At 41.9% G+C, this 17,270-nt stretch overlaps 1 protein-coding gene across 1 annotated transcript in view; it reads right to left on the bottom strand.

The window, feature by feature from the left end:
* MXI1 (MAX interactor 1, dimerization protein) overlaps window positions 1–5,004 on the bottom strand; it is a 75,065-nt gene extending 70,061 nt beyond the window's left edge. The window contains exon 1 of the mRNA XM_056850087.1: window positions 4,649–5,004. Within this exon, the coding sequence (XP_056706065.1) occupies window positions 4,649–4,880 (232 nt within the window). The 5' untranslated portion in view covers window positions 4,881–5,004. The remainder of the gene's footprint in view (window positions 1–4,648) is intronic.
* Window positions 5,005–17,270: the final 12,266 nt, after the last annotated feature.

Here is a 17,270-nt window from a genome sequence, read left to right as displayed (position 1 = left end):
ACTGCTCCCTACTGAACGTCAAAATATACTCTTCTACATGTTTGTTCTGTAGCCAATAATGTGGAGACCTCTTTCAGTAATTCCTTTTCCTTTGTTTGAAACAAATGCCCTTCTTTCTCCAGTGAATCTGCCATGCTGGAGAGACATAGAGCATACACTCTTGCACATGTTTAAACGAAAATGAATGGAGCTGCGGTGCAAAGGGATTTCTGATTAAAAATGGCATTTAGGAGTGAAATTGAGATGCAGTTTTTAAAAACACATTATAAATATTCAAATGTTTGCAAAATGTATTGCTGTCACCATAATGATGGCTATTATTGTTAATTACACTGGGGTGTTGTGCTTTATAAAATTAATGCAAATATTGCCCTCGAGCAGTTGCCAGCAGTGTAAAGACAATGACATATGGTATATGGGAATCAGAAAATATAACACGCCTCTCAGCTCTCCCACCACAATCTGATAAACAGGCAGAAGAAAAGTGAGAAGCACAAACATGTAATGGGTTTTTTAAATTGCCAGGTGGAGTACAAGATGCCATCAAACAATTTTAAGGCAACGCTAATCTTTTAAATATAAGAGCATAAAGGTCGCTGAATTGACACAATATTGCTAATATTAGTCTATTTTTTAGGCCAGGATTGCCCCCTCTTTCTTTTTTTCCATTTACTCCCATACTCATTTGTTTATTTTCAAAAGAAATTGTACACATGTTGTTTTTCCTAATATTAGATCTCAAGACATCCTCGGGAATTTCTAGTAGGCTAGACTGGTTTGCTTTCTGCATTGATATATTTTTTTAAAAAAACCAATATATTTCAATAGCAACTTAAAACAAGCAGCGGCTTTCTCTTAAACTCCCATTCGTCTTGCAAAGACGTCTCTGCAATTCAGTACAGAAAAACTGCAGATCAAATGTACAGCTAGTAAACAAGAGACGACTGTGAATCCGACTATCCCATGCAGTCGAAGGTTTACGGTAACGAATTAGCCCCACTGCATTCACAAGTCTTTGAGGTTCCTCTAAGCAAAGTGCGACAGTAGGTTGCAAACATTCTGGAAAATGTCAGTATTTACACGTTTACAGCCATATTAAATTTCTGATATCTTGCTGGACTCAGATCTTGCTAAGGGAAAAGTAAATACAGAGAAGCTCCGCCTTTCAAACATAAATAACTTTTACTGCTCAGCAAAAAACAAACCTCTCTCTGCGTAAGACACAAAAAAGCCGATATTTTTTTCCCCTCTAGAGACAATCCGAGCCCATCTGAACTAAAGAGAAGCAATGCACCACGGAGAAAACATTTAATCATTTGCTTCGCAATCTAGCAGGAATTTACAAGGAGATCTACCATTGGCTAGCTTATTGCACAAACAGGAAAGGACTGCACTCTGATATTTCCAGGCGCGGCACCCATTCGTGCCCTTATTGTTATTCCACGTCTTTTAACTCGGCGAGCCCCGTTCACGCGAGCAAGAACTCTGTTGCTTTAAGCGGAGACTATGACATCATCCGACCACAACTCCCAACAAGGACGCTCGCTCGCTTGCAGGCCCCGCCCACTGATCTCCAGGCTCAGCAACGCGTGACATCATGGGGGCAAAGCCGCTTCTCATTGGCGGAGGCGGCCGCAACAGCCGCGCCCAGCGAGTTAGAGGAGGACCAATCCAGAGAGAGGAGTTTGTCTCCATGTGGAAACCATGTGGTTCTGAGAGGGGGGAGGAGCTGAGGCTGATTATACTGTAACCCAGCCAGGCGGATCAGAGGGCAGCCGAGGAAGCGGCGGTGTGGGCTGTGGCCTCAATGAAACTTTGCAGGAGAATGTGGGGGTTGGGGCTGGGAATGGACGCGGCCCGAGCGTCCGGGCCTTGTGGACGTCTTTGCAGAGTTGCACCAATCTGCGTCGGGGAGGCTCATTAAAAAAAAGTTTTAGGCATGCAAACGCGTAGTTCGCCCTGGAAACTCGTTGCAGCTCTGAGCTAAACTGGCAATGCATCACTCTTTTCCCGTTCTTCTTTTATTTTTTTTAATCCTCCAAAAGAAAAAGAGAACCCAAAGGATAATTTATATTCTCCGGATAGTGAAGCTGTCACTGAGGGGGGGGGGATTAGACCCCACAAACCGACAGAATGCAATGGGGACCAGAGGGGGTGCAGCACTCCACTGAGGCATTATTATTATTAATGGTGTAGTGCTTGCTACAGCCACAGCCAATGTAGATCTTTCCCCTTGAGCCAAATGGCCTGGGGAGTGTCCTAAAACTTTACAGATCTTTAAAAAAAAAATCACAATGATAAGTCTTGTTTACATCCCAAATGAAGATAGGCCTTTCTGGTGGACACACCTGGCGATTTCGATTTAGGCAAGCGATTAATTACAAGGGCGTGAAAGCGTGCATGTCTCCTACGGCATATTCCTGGCTGATTGGAAGAGGCTGTATGAAAATACCATGAAACCGAAATACAGTTTGCAACACCAAACAGAGCTTCCACTGTAAGCAAAAGCTGCTCTTTGAGGCCCTGGCTGAACTATTGTCAGCACCCACCAGCTCTATGAAAGAAGCTGGCGTGGCCATGTTCAATGCTGAAAGTGCCAGGTGACGACGATGCGCTTTGGTTCTGTTTGGGTGAGGGGTGTTCACTGAAGGCGTTCTCGTTCTCTCTCTAACCTGCAGCAGTCAATAAGACAAAGGAGCCCAGGGGGTGGCGGGGGGGAGAGGTGGAGAACAACGCGAAGATCGAAATAATCGGGTTTAAAAGTCTCTGGGGTGGGTGGGTGGAATGGGTACTTTAAGGCCCAAAGTGTTTGTGGTCGTTTGCCTTTGTTGCGAGTGGCGGCACTGGGAAGCAGGCGAGGCTGGCCCAGTTCATCAGAGTTATAGTAGAAAAGGGCCAGAGTCCAGTAGCACCTTAAAGACTAACAAAAATATTTTCTGGTAGGGTGTGAGCTTTCGTGAGCCACAGCTCACTTCTTCAGATCATCACAGTTATAGACACCCTCACCTGCGCTGATGAAATGAGGTGACCACATAAACTGATGAGTCCCATCCTGGCCAAGTGGCCTCGGGCGGCACACGCCAGCAGCAGCCTGTCTCCAGCTCCCCCCCCCCCCCCTTGGCTACCTGGCCAGTTTGCTGTTTGCCTACGTGACTTCCCAGGGAAAGGGAGAAACCAAGAGGGAAAGCGGGAGAACCTTTTAACTTTGCTCATTTTCCCTTCAGTGATCGGGGCGGTGTGAAGCGAAGGCCGGCCTGCTCTCTCCATCCGGAAAGTCTGCCCCAGCGGCCGAGGCAGAACTGGATTGACGAGGAAACAAAACACGCTGCCTTCTCAAAAATATTTCCACGGGTGACAGCCGAGGCCTTTGCTACGTGGAGAGGAGGCGTAGTGGAGCCTTGGCCCTCCGCACAAGCCTCCAGGAAACAATCCACAGATACCCACTAGTTCATTAAAAAGAGAAAGCGAGAGCGATCAACAAAGGCTAAGCTACTTTAACTGCAATGGAAATTTACCCGGGGGGGGGGGGCGATGAATCTGTAATAAGGCCCGGTTTCTTGGACCACCCCACACCACAGCAGTGAGAGAGCGCTCCAAACATACAAATAATAAACTTGAACCGGGGGGGAGGAGGGTGGGGGGGACCTTTGGCTTTTCCCGACTGCAGGGGCTCAGGCGATGCATCTCCTTATGCATTTCCTTCTCCCCCCACCCCTGACCTTGGTTGTTATTAGACTAGATTAAACACGATTCCCTGACGTTATTGTTCTAAGAGTCTGCTCAAAGACGTTGCAAACGAGGGATTCTCTGTGGATTACCATTTTCGCTGACAGCAACATTAACCAGCAGAGGGAGGGGTGTTTGGTAAATCCTTTTCCAAAGGGGGGGGGAATATATCCATCCATATATATATATATATATATATATATATTTGCGTCTCCCCTTTTTGTTCCTTCCACTTATACTCGGCTGGGTATCCTTTCTGCACTGTGCTGAGAGGAGAGAGGGAATCACGTCCTCTCGGCTGCGGGGGTGGGGGGAGGACTCAAGAGTTGGAACTCATAAACAAGCAATCCCCCCCCCTTTTTTTTTTTTAGAAAAAAGCTTCGAAGTATTTTCGCTTTTCCTGGTCAATCGTAAAGTTTGCTTCCCCCCCCCCCAATCAATCCCTTAGTTTGCGCTGAGCTTAAAAAAAAAAAAAAAAACACGTTCCGAGCATTTTATGAAAGCTTGGGATTCTGCAAAAACCATGCCTACAAAATGTATCTATGACGTGACCACATTGTTTTGGGTCACTTCATAGACATCACGGTTGTTCTTTTTTTTAAAGTTAACTAAACAAAACAAGGTTTCCTTAGATGAATTATTTTCTATGGCGATCTCTTGGTGCATATTATAAAAAGTATTTTTATATTATGTACATATGTATACAGAACATTTTCGCTGGACCTAATATGTGATGGTAAGGCTGCAACTAACCCATAGTTTAGCCTGGACAAGTAGCCTCAGCTCCCTCTGTCTTGTTGCATCTTCACAAACATTTTCTTCATTTTCTGTTGTCACCTCACATGCCTGGCTGGGTTTTTGTTTTTTTGTTTTTTAAGGAGCCGCAGAAGAAGGAGGCAAACAAAACCAAAACTCCACTTACTTTTGTTTTCCTTCTCGATTTGCTCCAGGTAGCTTGCTGCTTCCAGCAAAATCTGCACGTTCTGTAGGAAAGTGTTGATCTTCTCCATGGAGTCTTCACTGCTGGTGTTGAATATGTCACTGAACGGGCACCTGGACATATTATCTGCCACTGGCAGTTGCTGCCCTAGAGTAGGCTCCACAGCATCATCCTCGCATTTGAATTCCTTCCTCGGCCTGCCACGTTTCCCCATTGCTTCTGCGAATGGAAACTTTGAAATTTTTTAAAGCCCTTTTGGCTGACTTTCTGTTTCTCTCCTCTTGTTGCAGTTTGTGTGTGTGTGTGTGTGTGTATGTATGTCTAGGAGAGATTGAATGAATCAAGGGACTTCTTCATTCAAAGACTCCGGGCAGGTCCTAGTGCTCGTCGATTTCTCTCTCTCTCTCTCTCTCTCTCTCTCTCTCTCTCTCTCTCTCTCTCTCTCTCTCTCTCCCTTTCAAAGATGGTGAACCTAAAAGTATTTTGTTCTTTCTATTTTTCTGTTTCCAAGAGTGGAATTTAAGTCTGCCTCAAAAGACACTGTATAATCCTTCCATCACAATAACCCCATAGAATTTCAAACTTGAATATCATTGTTTCGGTTTAATTTTCTAATGACTATTAACATATAGCAGTGTGGTGCAGTGGTTAGAGTACTGGATTGGGAGATCTGCCCTCAGCTCAGATCTGCCCTCTGCTATGACACTCATTGAGGGAACATGGGTAACTCTCTTTCTCTCAGCCTACCTCCCCCTTCGGGGGTTTTGTGACAATAAAATAGGAGAACTATATATACCTCTGCGCCTTAGAGGAAGGATGGGATAAAATGCAATATTAAATAAACTCAAAAGCAGTTCAGCATAAAATTGATTAACATAAGCCCATGCACATGCACGAACACACAAAAACTGTTTGTGACAGACTAGGCTATTACATCTTTCTCTGTTTTTCACATTCTACAAATAGCAACCAGGCATAAGCAATTTTACAACGCTATCTGTTTATTTGTGAAACTGGATTATAAACCTCACAAAGCAGTCCTATTCCTTTGCCTCCCCAACCCAACATAACAGTAGTTCTTGTGTAAGAAAAGCATGAACACTGTATAGACCACAGATGTTTGCTGTATGTTCCCAGCCTGATACATATGTGTGGCTGCTTCATGTTATGGACTCCATAACTGGTTGTTTTTTAGAAGGAAGTGTTTTCTGTACAGGAAAAGTGAAGAAAACAGCCTGAAGAGAATATTGTATCTCTCTTGAGCTTAGCTGACCGTTTAAAAAGTGTGTTAACTATGTAAAAAAAAATTCATTATAAGAAATCAATTTTTAAAAAAAGACATATTAGTAAACGTTGGGAACTTGCTGTTATTCTGGAATCTGGCTGTCTCTTTTAGAAGGCATGAATGTTATAGGGGAGAGGATATGGTGTAACTGACATGCCAGTTTTGTTCTGACCCTCTTATAAAACCAGCCAGTGCTGTTGAAAGCCCAGCCATGCCAGGCAGAAGGTTGGCATAAGCAGGCAATCTCTGGCTCCTGGCTGCTGACAACCCGGCTGGCCAAGATGGGGTTTGGCAGGAACCAGCAGGCAGAGAATCTCTCTGCGTACCTCTCCCTGGTGCCTCAGATGTTCTTCTAGACATGACTTGAATCTGTCAGAGAGACTCTCCAAGGTGATGGGGAGTGGGAGAAGTTCTTCCTGTGCCCGCTCCTTGCCTGCTTGGCTGGGATGGTGACTGATTCCTCACTGGCGACTGATTCCTCACTGGGAATGAGCTTGGCTCACACAGTAATTGAGGAAGAAGAGAAAAGGGTAGGAGAAGACAATAAAGAATGGGAAAGAAATAAAAAACAAAATGAGGGTCATACTGAAAATAATGAAATTATTTTTATTTTTTAAATGAAGTGATGAGAAAATGACCCTTAATTTTATTTTGAGGGCTGAAGTATTGTTATTCAGTGTTAACAATGGAACATCCTGTTCTTGTGCAAGGTATGGGGTACGTAGCCTTGCTCAGAGGGAATGCTGATTTTTTAAAAAGAAATTGGAATAGATGTGAATCCCAGCTGTTGGGAAGGTCACACAGCCTAGAATGAAATGGGGGAAAGTTTACACACACAGCTTAGAGGTGGGGGTAGCCATCAGATTCTTCCCCCACATTTCAAGAGCCTATATGAGTGCTTCCATTTGAGTGGTGCAGAGGACAACACACAGACCCTGGAAGTTAGAAATTGAATGCAGAATGCTTTTAAAACATTCCTAAATTGACATGGGAAAATAGGGTCAGTGCTGTGGCAAGCATTAGCCAATACGTGCTTGTTGACACTTGCTCTACCACAGAACAAACAACGCTGTAAACTTCAATGGATACCCTAGCTGTGGGTATACTGCGCACATATGTTACATATCCCCCGTGATAAGATACTGCAGTTTGAATACAGAAATTGTTGTTTCCCCACAAAAGAAGGGTATTTGCTGAGGGGGGAAGACACTAGGATCTCATAAACAAATGATTAACAAATGTGCATTGACTGTGAAATAAAACAATAGAAAAGCCCTCGCAGCACCACACAAAGACTGCGCTGCTCTAATTTATGAACACATATAAGAGAGGTATAATTTCTCTTAGTGTACATATTCATTCTTTTGCCCAGAGTATCATCTCTAGTCAAACAGGCTTTGCAGGCTTCTGAAGCACAACAGAATGAAAGTTGTGAATAGAAGTTGAAGTACGGTTAAAAGTGCACACTGTGGGCCTCTTGTCATTTTACTTCAGCTCTGAAAAAATTATCACTGGTTTCCAGCCTTTGAAATTATTATTTGGATAAGCCTTCAGTCTTCCATGCTTTCTGTAAGGGCTGCGTTAATGACTCACTGCACTGTGGCAGGCAGATATATAGAGCTATAATTTGCATAATTTATTTCAGTTGTGATATTTGAATTTTCACCAAATTTGCCATATTTTGAGGCATTTTCAGGAGTGTTAGAGAAGTACAGAGGTCTGATGGGTTGAAGAATGGAGTAGGGGAAGCAAGATGTAAATAACAGGAAAGGGTTGGAAGCTTAAGGGTGAAGGGATGAGGCAGAAAGCTATGTGGAGAACTGAAGTGTATTTATTCACAAAACCACACCTGCTTGGTCAGCTGACTGTCAGCTCCCATAACATCCCAAAGCTCATGGATTGCCAAGTTTATGAGATATGGGTATAGAATTACACACATAATCCAGACTTTACATATGATATGGAATGTCCATGTGATACTAACACAACATGGGAATCAGTCATAGTTTTAGTGACAGCAACTTTAGTTTTAGTGACAGCAACACTTCAAGAGTGTATACAAATTGCTCCTCCACTACCACTGACCCGCCTCCATCCACACTGTCTGTACGTTTAGCAGACAGACAACTATATCCTATAGCATACATTCTTGGTATTAAATACATCCCAAATGAAAAGTGTGTAAATAGTACTGTGGAATATACACAGTTGTCAACATCTATATGAAACTACTGGGAGAGGTAATCCAGAGTTTTAGGTAGAAGGGTCAGCAATATACAGCTGACACCCAACTCCATTTCTCCTGTTTACCAGAACCAGGTGAGTCAGTGGAGGTCCTTAATTGTTGCCTATAGTTAGGGGCTGGATAAGTACCAATAAGCTGAAATTCAATCTGAATAAAACTGGGTACCATTGGTGGATAAACATGCCAGTCAGGGTTTTCAGAGTCAACCTGTTACGAGCAGAGTTGTACTCTTCCTTAAGTAGCAGATTCTCAGCTTGGATACCACTTAGATCTGGGGCTACAGATGGAGGATAAAACCTTCTCAGAAGCATGTAGGAGTGCCTATAACCAACTTAGATCGGTTTGCCAGCCCTTTTTCAAAAGTAATTATCTACTCACTGACTACATCTAGTTAGACTACTGCAATGTACTTGTTGTAGGGTTGCCTTTGAACTCTGTTTAGAAGCTTCAACTGGTTCAAAATGTATAAACTAGATTCCTTGCATCAATAGAGTCAGCTTTGAGAGATCTGCACTGGCTTCCAGTTAGCTTCCAAGCACAATTCAAAATGCTGGTTCTTATCTATAAAGCAAGTGGCCCAGTGTACTTGAAGGGCAGTCTTCTAGCCCTGTCAGTTGAATCTTTGCCAGAGGCCCAGCTTTGTGGATTCCCCCCATTCCAGCAGCTGATAGAGAGTTAATGTGGTTGTGTATCAAAACAGGGCTTTTTCTGTGGCAGCACTTAGGCTATGGAACATTCTCCCTTTCCTGGTGCCTGGCACATAGATTTTTATTCACTGGGGCCTTTTTGTAATTTTATATCCTTGGCTCCTTGTCTTAATGCTACCTTGGCTGATTTTTTAATCGCATGTTTTGCCTTGTCCTTTTATGAAACTTCACTGTTGAGTCTGAACATTTCATTACCTCTTAAATGTTTTTTTTTTATTAAGTGCTACTGGCCTGTTTTAATTTTGATATTCTTTTATTGATTTTTTTTGCTCGCTTTAACGACAATTTTCTTCTTGTTGATTTTACTTCCTGACTCCTTTTATAGCTAGGCCTGCTGATAGAATTTTATCTTGTGGGTCTATTCATTTTTTTATTTTTTCTATGCTGTTTTATGGTTTTACATTAAGTTTTAAACTTCCTTGTATATGTTTTCACATTAAAAGTGAGTGATATAAATATTTTAAACAAATAAATGAATATTCCATTTATGTCTCATATTTCTGGAAGTATACGTGTAAGGCTCACTCTGCAATATCTTTTATTTTTAACCAAGAGTGTCCAGCAGATACATTAAAATGCCAATCATAAAGACTACTGCCTTTTAATTGCCACTTAAGAGAGAGAGAGAGAGAGAGTTGTGGATGACTGCCATTCAGATGCAGCACATCAGCTTGAGAGTCAGTGCTAATTCTGATGTAACCATTTGTGATTTCATCTCTGTGATTCCCCAGCTTTCTATATCAGGACCATGTGGCATAGCTGCCTTTTCCCTGGGGGGTGGAGTTGCAACCGGTATCCTACACAGGGCAAGCTAGAGCATGAACTCAGCCTCTAGTTGCTTTCTCTGGATTTTAGTCAGAAAAGGTGAGATAGACACCACAGACTTCTGCCTAGATGTCCGTTTCCTCCTTCCTGGCTGGTTAGAAATTCTCCCACTTTCTGTCTTCCCTATATCACCACCCTTTTTCTCATTACCTGCGGAGGCCTTTGCTGTAGCTTATCTCTGGATCAATTGTAAGTCCACAGAGATGACTAGAAAGGGTCCTTAAGGAAGACCAACTTGGGGTGACACTGTAAACCTCACCTTTGGATTTTCTTTCAGCTGCCAAGGAAATGAAAGAATATGCATCACTGCTTGTTCCTTCATCTATTTTATATAGATCTCTTGGGCTTTACCACTATGAATGGGTGGCTCTGTATTCTCTATTGTGAATGTAACTTTATAATGTCACATAACATGGAATTGTCTCCTAACTATTCACAGCATTTAATATATTCCTATCCATGCACTTCCTGGCAATTGGATGGTTGTCTTTAGGACTGTCATTTGCTCCAGGAGTTCTTTCAGATGAAACCCCCATGCCATGGTCACAGAGGTGGCTGGAAATATAAGGGAACAGTTGCTGGACTTGACAAAAAACACCTCATGGGAAATGTCTCTGTGCGCAGAAACAGAGCTAGCCTGGGTTCTGAGTGAAGCATGCAAGAAGGGAGTTCAGATTGGAAAAGCCTTGGAGAGGAACAACAACTGTAGTAACACAATAAGAGCCTTGTGTAGATTAAAAGTCATCTAACCTATTATTAATGATATTATTTGTTGAGGGCCGGGTGCAGAGAGCATCTGTCCAACTCCACAGAAGTGGAGATATTGTTCAAGGATGGGTATGTTGGTTGAAGGCCAAAAGGTATTCATGAGAAATTTGTAATCTCTATTTTGATATAGATTTTGTTAAGATGGGCAGCCCATTCCCGAAGGGGGGGTAAAGCTCCTTAGGAACTGATGTGACCCTGCACCGGCATAGGTGCCACCTTATCATGGAATAAGGTGGCACCTACACTGGAGTGGGGGCAAACACGGTGGCATCCAGAAGCCACCAGCCCTCACTGCCAGTACAGCCATGCCAGCAGGGATTTTCTGGAAGTGAAAGCCTGCGCTGGTGTGAAGGGGAAGGGGTGTTCCCTCAAGCAATGGGGCATTTCCCCTTTTTTTAATTCTTTTTTTTTCTTTTTCTTTTTTGGTCTCCGCAGCGGCCAGAAAGTCTCTAAAGAGGCGGCGCAGCTGTGCTGCTCCCAGCCACTGCAATGTACCCCCCTTTCAGGAATGGGCTCAAAAAGTAGTAAGGATGAACTAACATTTTTAATATGTTTGAAGAAGACATTTCAAGGATAGATGAATTTGTTTGGTGTTTGAAGTTATGAGATAATGAGTTAGACAACAATATGTGCCCTTATCAAGTAGGACAATTAGCTATTGTTAGGAGACGATGTTAAAATCTTATGTATAGGAGAAGTTGAATTGATCAAGAACTTCTTCTCTGAAGGGCTCCTTGCAAGTAACCTGCTTATTTTTGTGGTAAGAAACTCTTATGGACTCATGTAATTGCTGTCCTTTAATTATGTAACAATAGTCATATTTTAGTAAAAACTTAAAATGGTAGCGGAGATTCTCTAATAGTATCCTAGTGTACTATACTCATAACGAACCTGAAACATTACTAAGGTGTACCTCGGGCTAGGAGTTATATGATCTGATATAGGAAAACTAACTAAATGGTTAGGGCTTCTTAAGGGCACTTTTATATGTGAATCAGGCCTGACCTGAGTCATCTAGAACACCATCTGCACCACCATTACAGACAGCTAAGTTGTAGTCCATCATGTACATATACATATTTGGACAAATGTTGCTCAGGCTTCTGATCATGTTAACTGCATCTGTAATTTCAGGACCACATACATACAATTTGGTTTAACTTGGAATACCTGATAATATCACAGAGACTAAAATAGCGACATTGTGTACAATTTCAACATTGTTTTATGTCTTTTTATGCTTCTCACTTGCAAGATACAGTGGAATGTCCAATGCAATCCTAAAAAGAGTTACACTCTTCTATGTCTGCAGAAGTCATTGGGCTTGGAAGGATATAACTGCTTAAGATGGCACTGTTAGGCTGCTACATCTGTCTATAAACAACCTCACACCTTAATTAACTGAGCCAGTAGGATGTCTCACAGTAAATACATTGACATTATACAATGTTGCCATGTTCCTGCACTTTATGGAATCAAACCACGTGGATCAATTCAGTTAATAAAATACCATATGCCACAGAAGGCAATGTCTACTATCGCTGAAGGACTATATTTGTTAATGAACAAATATAAATATTTCAAGAAGGTCTCCAAACATATGCTGAAAAAATCATGTATGTTTCAGGGAAAGGGAAGATTAAATTTAAAATGCTAGAGCAGTTTTGGCTGTCTCAATGTACACATACATGTGTACTTGGAGTAGTAGACAATCAGAAGATTATATGGATGAGTATCCAGATTAACGTTGATTAATGTTCTTTTTTGGTCACCACTAAAACATTCCACACCTCTGGGCTGGCACATATGTCACACAGTGCAAAAGCAATTCAGACATGTATACAATCTTACACCTTAACTGTCACAAACCAGACCAGTGGCCAGGAACAGTAGATCTATCACAGCAAAACTCTTATGTATTGAGTTGCAAAGTCTCAGTGCTCCTATTGGCTTGATCAAGCCACTCAGTGATTTAAACATCATAGCACATTAGTTTTCTATCTAAGTAAAGTAAGTGGTATATCAAGATTGGTAGACTTGGCTGGGGTTTCACGAGAAGCGTATTTCCAGAGGAGTGCTGTAATAAATGAAGCGGCGTCTTTGTTTGAACTCCAGACAATTTTGATGGATAATAGTATGGGACAATGTGTTCTAAAGGCAGAAACCAGGCAGGACGGTGTGATTCGCACTCTCCAAGATAGCCATGTGCTTCTATTGATAAGCGCCGTTTCAATGGCAAGCTGTAGGGTGTGTGCGTGTTCATGCATGCCTGTGTATTGTGAAGGGAAAGTACACCTAAGAAGTCCAACAGAATTTCCCTGTTCCTGTTCCATGATCTCAGAACAAGACTTTCAGGCCCTGGAACAGTCAGGCACCTTACTCAGATTTGCTTCTCCTGGCATTATGAGGCCAACCTGTGCAAATCAACAAAGAGGTCACAGATTGAATTCCCACTGACATAATTGATTCAAATCATGAAGGACTGAGTGCCCTGTTTGTTAAAGATATTTTCTCTCTCTCTAAAGATAAGTACATTTCTAAAGGAATAGGCTGTTGTCATATCATCTTGCTGCAAGCAATTATGTCACAGAACGCTATGTCTTGCTTAATGAAATGGGAGAAGTGAGCAGGAGGGAAAGGTTAAACAAGCTAAACCACCCATCTGAGCTAGAGACAATGAGTACTAACCATTCCGTTATATTTTATCTTGCTTGTGCATCTTTACATCTAGCTTGCACAATTCAGAGAGAAACAGAACTAGGTAATTTTACCCATTTTTTTGAGAAGTAAAAAATTGTTTCCCCATTTTATGTAAGTATGTATTTATTGATTTGCACAGGGTTTGGATTTACATAGGAAGTTTGCCCAATCACAAGGTCTTCCCCATTCATTTCAAAAGGTATGTAGGTCCTTTCTCCAGGGAACTGAGCGGGGATGCTCACCATGTAGGAACTCCGTGTATGAAGTGCATTTGGGACTCTGAATCAGGGCATATTACTGTACATAATCATCCAGCTGAATAAGGTCAGCATTTGAAAGCAATTTCTCCTCAAAATGAGCATATTGGTATTTATAGTAGTGCTATACTTAATGATGCAACTACACTAAAGCCAAAAAGACATTTACATGAATGGATGCAAAAGGGAAGTCCATAGCTGTTCAACACATATAATAGGAACATGGAACGTGAGTAGCATGAATCAAGGTAAGCTTGAAATTGTAAAATGAGAAACAGAATGTTTAAACATTTCAAAACTGGGAGTGAGTGAACTAAAGTGGACTGGATTAGAAGATTTTCAGTCCGAAAATTACAAGTGTTTTACTCAAGGAATGACAAACACAGAAGAAATTGAGTTGCTTTAATAGTGAGACAAGATGTAGCACAGGTAGTCAGAGGCTATAATGCAAAGTCTGACTGAATAATATCAATCAGACTTCAGGGAAAGCCTATCAACATAACCATGATTCAAGTTTATGCCCCAGCTACAGATGCTGATGAGTAAGAAATTGAAAGCTTTTATGCAAGTGTCCAGGAAGGGGAAAGTGCCAAAGCAGGACTACAGCTGAACATCAGGAAGACAAAAGTAATGACTACTGCAGAATAACTCAGCTTTAAGGTGGACAATGAGGAAACTGAAATTCCTTGGCTCCATCATCAACCAAAAGGGAGACTGCAACCAAGAAATCAGAAGAAGATTGCAACTGGGAAGGGCAGCCATGAAAGAGGTAGAAAAGTTCTTAAGTGTAAGGATGTGTCACTGGAGACCAAGAGTAAGGTAATACATGCCATAGTATTCCATATTACTATGTATGAATGTGAAAGCTGGACAATGTAGAAAGCTGACAGGAAGAAAGTAGATTCCTTTGAAATGTGGTGTTGGAGGAGAGTAATGGATACCATGGACCGCCAAAAAGACAAATAAGTGGGTTCTAGATCAAATCAAGCCTGAACTGCTCCTCGAATCTAAAATGACTAAACTGAAGGTATCATACTTTGGTCACATTATGAGAAGACAAGAGTCACTGGGAAAGACAATAATACTAGGAAAACTTGAAAGCGGCAGGGAAAGAGGAAGACCCAATATGAGATGGATTGACTCTATAAAGGAAGCCATCAAGACTGTTAACGATAGGAAATTTTGGAGGACATTTATCCATAGGGTCACCATGAGTCGGAAGCAACTTTACAGTACTTAACTCACACAAATTACTTTAGTCTTCATATGAACATCGTGCATAACTGCAACCCCTTAGTAAAGGCTTGGATACAGGTTCAGAAATTATAATGGTAATAACAAAGAATTAAGTTGAGCACTAGCTGACAAATTACAAATTAACAAGTCACCACGGTCAGAAGACATTCACACAAGAAGTAATTTGAAATTACTGGACAAAAATATGCAATGTCACTAAGATCAGCCTCTTAGCAGAGGACTGAGGATGGAAATTACAGACCTGTCAATCCAGTTTCTGTTCCAGCTAAAATGATAGAAAGTATTATTATGGCTAGAATATTTAAGCTCATAGAAGAAGAAGCCTTACTAACAATGAAACAGCATGGCTTCTGCAAATGAAAATCCTGCCTTACCAACCTTTAGTAATTTCTTGGTGATCTAAAGTACATTATATACATACAGTATAATCCTAAGAGCCCTGACCTGGATAGCCCAAGCTAGCCCAATTTTGTTAGATCTTGGAAGCTAAGTAGGGTCAGCCCTGGTAAGTATTTAGATGGGAGATCACCAAGGATGTCCGGGGTTGCTAGGCAGTTGTAAGCAGTGGCAAACCACCTCTGTTAGTCTCTTGTCTTGAAAACCCTACAGAGTCGGCTGTGATGTGAAGGCACTTAAACACACAATCCTGAAAAGATTCAGTGAAGTAAGTGTGCCTAGGAGCTCACTGTTAGTTTTCCAAAAAGCTTTTGACAAGTTTCTAACCAAAGATACCTAAATAAACCTAGAAGTCACAGGATTACAGGACAGGTCCTCATGTGGATATGTAATTGATAACAAACAGGAAGATAAGCCAAGTCAGAATAAACAGAGGGTTTTCTTAATGGAGAAAAGTTATCAGTGAGGTATGTAATAAGACTGGTGAATAGGGTTGCCAACCTCCAGATACTAGCTGGAGATCTCCTGCTATTACAGCTGGTCTCCAGCCAATAGAGATCAGTTCACCTGGAGAAAATGGCAGCTTTGGCAATTGGGCTCTATGGCACTGAAGTCCCTCCCCTCCCCAAACCCCACCCTCCTCAGGCTCTGCCCAAAAAATCTCCAGGTATTTCCCAACCTGGAACTGGCAGCTCTACTGGTGAAATTTAATTTATTCAGAAATGATTTGGAGATAGAGGAGGGTAACATACATTATACAACTGTGCCCGCCTTCTTGAGGTTCTAAACACCTCCCGCTGCCCACTCTGTAGCGTAAGAAATATAATTGCTAATAAAATGGGGCCTGCTCTCCTATTAGCTTGAACTTTGTCACAGAGGATCCCTTTGGTAAATGGTACAACTCTTGAAAATGTCAATGGAAAACAAAGAAGTTACAGCCTGAATTAGGTTTCTATTGAAACCAATACAAATTAAAATAAAATGAATGGAATGAAAACAAACAAAACCTTTGAAACAAAAATGAGATAAAAATGGAAACAACATAATTCACACCACTAATCCCAATTAAATTGATTGCCAGCAGGTGTACAGGAGATAAAAAGAATTGTTTCACACAACACATAGTTAATTTATATAATTCACTGCCACGGGGTATGGTGATGACCCACTGCTGAAATGGCTTTAAAGGAAGATGATCTACCCTCAGTGGGGAAATAGCAAGCCTAGATGCAGAGTATGAGTATATAAGACAATATGTAGGTTTCACTTTTTATTTATTTTACAGATTTGTAAGGTAGGATCCCTCCACTCTACCAGCTACAGTGGGCACTGCCACTGCTAGCAGGGGGTGAGCAGAAAAGAGTAGGGGTGGTCCACCTCAAACAGCCAGCAGGAATCATACACAGGAGATTAGGATCTTGTCTATTTGGATTGTGGTCTATGTTGGGGGAGAGAAAGGCAGAAACTGAAATAGTGAACTCTTTGCTTTGTGCAGATCCAGAATGGCGAATGAAAGCAGTGCATAAATTCCCAAAAAATCCCTCCTGGAATTATTGGGTCGCTGGGGGATTTACTGCTGTTCTGCAGGGTTTCCATCACAGCTGCCCTCCCTTCCCTTTCTTTCCACCTCATCTGATCTGAGTTAATCGGGGACCCTGACTGCTCTACCGCAGGCTGGCTGCGGGCCTGTGTGCCGAAACATGGGCACACAGATTTTAGTGTTACAGAATGTTGGTTTAAAATTGAAATTATTTTTCTATATTTATTGTTGTATATTGTATGATGTTTTAAGGATGTCAGCTGCTCTGAGCTCAGCCTGAGCTGGAATTAGGGTTGCCAACTGCCAGGTAGTAGCAGGAGATCTCCTGCTAATTCAACTGATCTCCAGCTGATAGAGATCAGATCACCAGGAGAAAAATGGCCGTTTTGGCAATTGGACTCTATGGCATTGAAGTCCCTCCCCTCCCCAAACCCCACCCTCTTAAGGCTCCGCCCTGAAAATCTCCCACCGGTTGAGAAGAGGGACCTGGCAACCCTAGCTGGGATAGAGAGCGGGACATAAGATAAATAACTAAATTTCAGCCTAGAACAAGATGAAGTCCCTTGGAATATTATTTGGTCACAGTGTGGTGACATATGAGTGCAGAGGTTTTAGTAGCTAAGG

The sequence above is a fragment of the Euleptes europaea genome, chromosome 5 (genome assembly GCF_029931775.1).
Source record: "Euleptes europaea isolate rEulEur1 chromosome 5, rEulEur1.hap1, whole genome shotgun sequence".
Lineage (NCBI taxonomy): Eukaryota > Metazoa > Chordata > Lepidosauria > Squamata > Sphaerodactylidae > Euleptes > Euleptes europaea.
The sequence above is the reverse complement of the archived record's forward strand: the minus strand, read 5'-3'. Positions and strand labels throughout refer to the sequence as shown.